The sequence below is a fragment of the Macaca nemestrina genome, chromosome 12 (assembly GCF_043159975.1).
Source record: "Macaca nemestrina isolate mMacNem1 chromosome 12, mMacNem.hap1, whole genome shotgun sequence".
NCBI lineage: Eukaryota > Metazoa > Chordata > Mammalia > Primates > Cercopithecidae > Macaca > Macaca nemestrina.
Window position 1 is genome coordinate 14,450,899 of NC_092136.1, and position 2,277 is coordinate 14,453,175.

General features: G+C 37.9%; 1 protein-coding gene across 1 annotated transcript; it reads left to right on the top strand.

Annotated features, from left to right (window-relative positions):
* The first annotated feature begins 263 nt into the window (after positions 1 to 263).
* On the top strand, positions 264 to 1,217 carry LOC105464655 (olfactory receptor 5AN6-like). Its single transcript, XM_011712700.2, has one exon. It carries the CDS (start codon positions 264 to 266, stop codon positions 1,215 to 1,217), a length of 954 nt encoding a protein of 317 aa, XP_011711002.2.
* The last annotated feature ends 1,060 nt before the right edge of the window (positions 1,218 to 2,277 follow it).

Here is a 2,277-nt window from a genome sequence, read left to right on the forward strand (position 1 = left end):
GGAAAAACTGATGCACAGAACCATTGTAGTTTTTTTTTTTTTTTTTGCTTATGCATTTTTTAAAAAAACATTTTTTATTATACTTTAAGTTCTAGGGTAAGGGCCAAGGTTAATCAGGGTTATTTCCTCTAAATTGGATCAATATTTTGCTTGGCTCTGTGTTCAGTGTGGATACAAGGTAGTTTATTTCAATAGAAATTGGGATAACAACTGACTTAGATATTTATGCTCTTTTTTCCTACAGATACTAGAATCACCGTGCAATGACTGAGGAAAGGAACAGTACAACAATTACAAAGTTCATTCTCTTGGGATTCTCTGAATTTCCAAAGCTCGCTATTTTCCTCTTTTCAATATTCTTAGGGATCTACATCCTGACAGTGTCCTGGAACATGAGCCTCATCACCCTTATCAGGATGGACTCCCATCTGCATACACCTATGTACTTTTTCCTTAGTAATCTGTCGTTTCTGGACATCTGCTATGTTTCCACTATAGCTCCCAAGATGCTCTCAGACTTCTTCAAGAAGCATAAATTCATCTCCTTTATGGAGTGCAGTATGCAGTACTTTTTCTTCTCTAGCCTAGGTCTAACTGAGTGCTGTCTTCTTGCAACCATGGCTTATGATCGATATGCTGCCATTTGTGACCCTCTGCTCTACAGGGCCATCATGTCGCCCACCCTCTGCAGGCAGATGGTGGCAGGATCTTGTATAACTGGATTCTTAGGCTCATTTATCCAACTCTGTACCTTGCTTCAGCTCCCTTTCTGTGGGTCAAACGTCATCAACCATTTCTTCTGTGATCTGCCCCAGCTGCTGATTCTATCCTGTTCTGACACCTTTTTCTTTCAAGTCATGACCTCTGTTCTCACAGTGATCTTTGGACTCACGTCAGTTTTAGTTATCATGATATCTTATGGTTATATCATTGCCACAATTCTGAAGATCACCTCAGCTGAAGGCAGAGCCAAAGCTTTCAACACTTGTGCTTCTCACTTGACAGCAGTGGTCCTTTTCTTTGGCTCAGGTATCTTTGTTTATATATATCCTAATGCTGGTGATTCCCTGAGCCAAAACAAGTTGGCATCAGTCTTATACACAGTTATAATCCCCATGTTAAATCCAGTGATCTACAGCCTGAGGAACAAGGAAATCAAAGATGCCCTAAACAGATGGAAGAAGAGAATCTTCTCCTGGTGTTATGGAATGAAATAATGGAATTTGTTTCAGATGTATAAATAATGTGGGAAGAACAGCTAAACATTTATTTTCAACTCTCCTAATTGTTGGCAGAATTGTAGTTGCTCCTTATATAAACTCAGGGTTGGCACAAAATCAGGCAAATGCATAAAAGGTATCTTCAAATTTAATAACCATTCTTTATTAGTTGTACTCTAATAAATCAATAGGCCAGGCAAACCACAAGTACTTTTTGTAGCTAGTTGTGGCAATGGGACAGTTCACCTTGAATATTCAATTTCTATCTAACATGGCACTACCTCAAGAACTAGAGATGCTATTACTGGTCAGGGCTTCCAGGAGACTAGCAAGCCTTCTCATAGCATCTTATTTTAGGTAGAAGAGGGATTACTATTAATACAGAGAGATCTTTTAAAAAATAATTTCCCAATTAAGCTGAAACTCACGTTTAACCTATTCTTTCACCTCTGGAAATTTTGGATTAATTTCTTCATTTATGCATTTGTCCAAAGCCAAATATTCCTATCAGGTAAAAGGCTTGCTAAAGTCACACAGATAAAATTTGTTGTAATAGGAATGCTTAACGTGTCTGCTAAGTTAAGATTTGGTTGACCAGTTTTCTAGCTAGGTATTCCTAGACAATTCCTTGTATGTTATTCCTATAGTGTCTTTGTTTTTCCATCTTATCTCTATCATGACACCAGAAAAGAGAATCAGAAATTGGCCCACTGTTGGTGACATAATTTAGTCCCTGATTTTTGCATTTCCAACTGTCTTACTATTAACATTTTTGGCTTAATAGGCCAAGTCCCTGTTACAAAGTTGTTTTTCCAATAATTAACAAATAGGAAGTGGTTGGTAAAATCATCCATAAAGAACGGAACCTCCAGGACCACAAGAAAGTCTGAATTTGGCTGTTTCCCTTATAACTTACTACAAGATACAGAGGAATGCTAGAGGATTGAGATTTAAAATACCAAACAAGGAAAGGAAGCTGAGGCAGAAAGCACACTTCTGTTGTTTAATCTTCTGGTAGGATTCTGACTTCCATAATCTTAGGCCTGAAATCATGGAC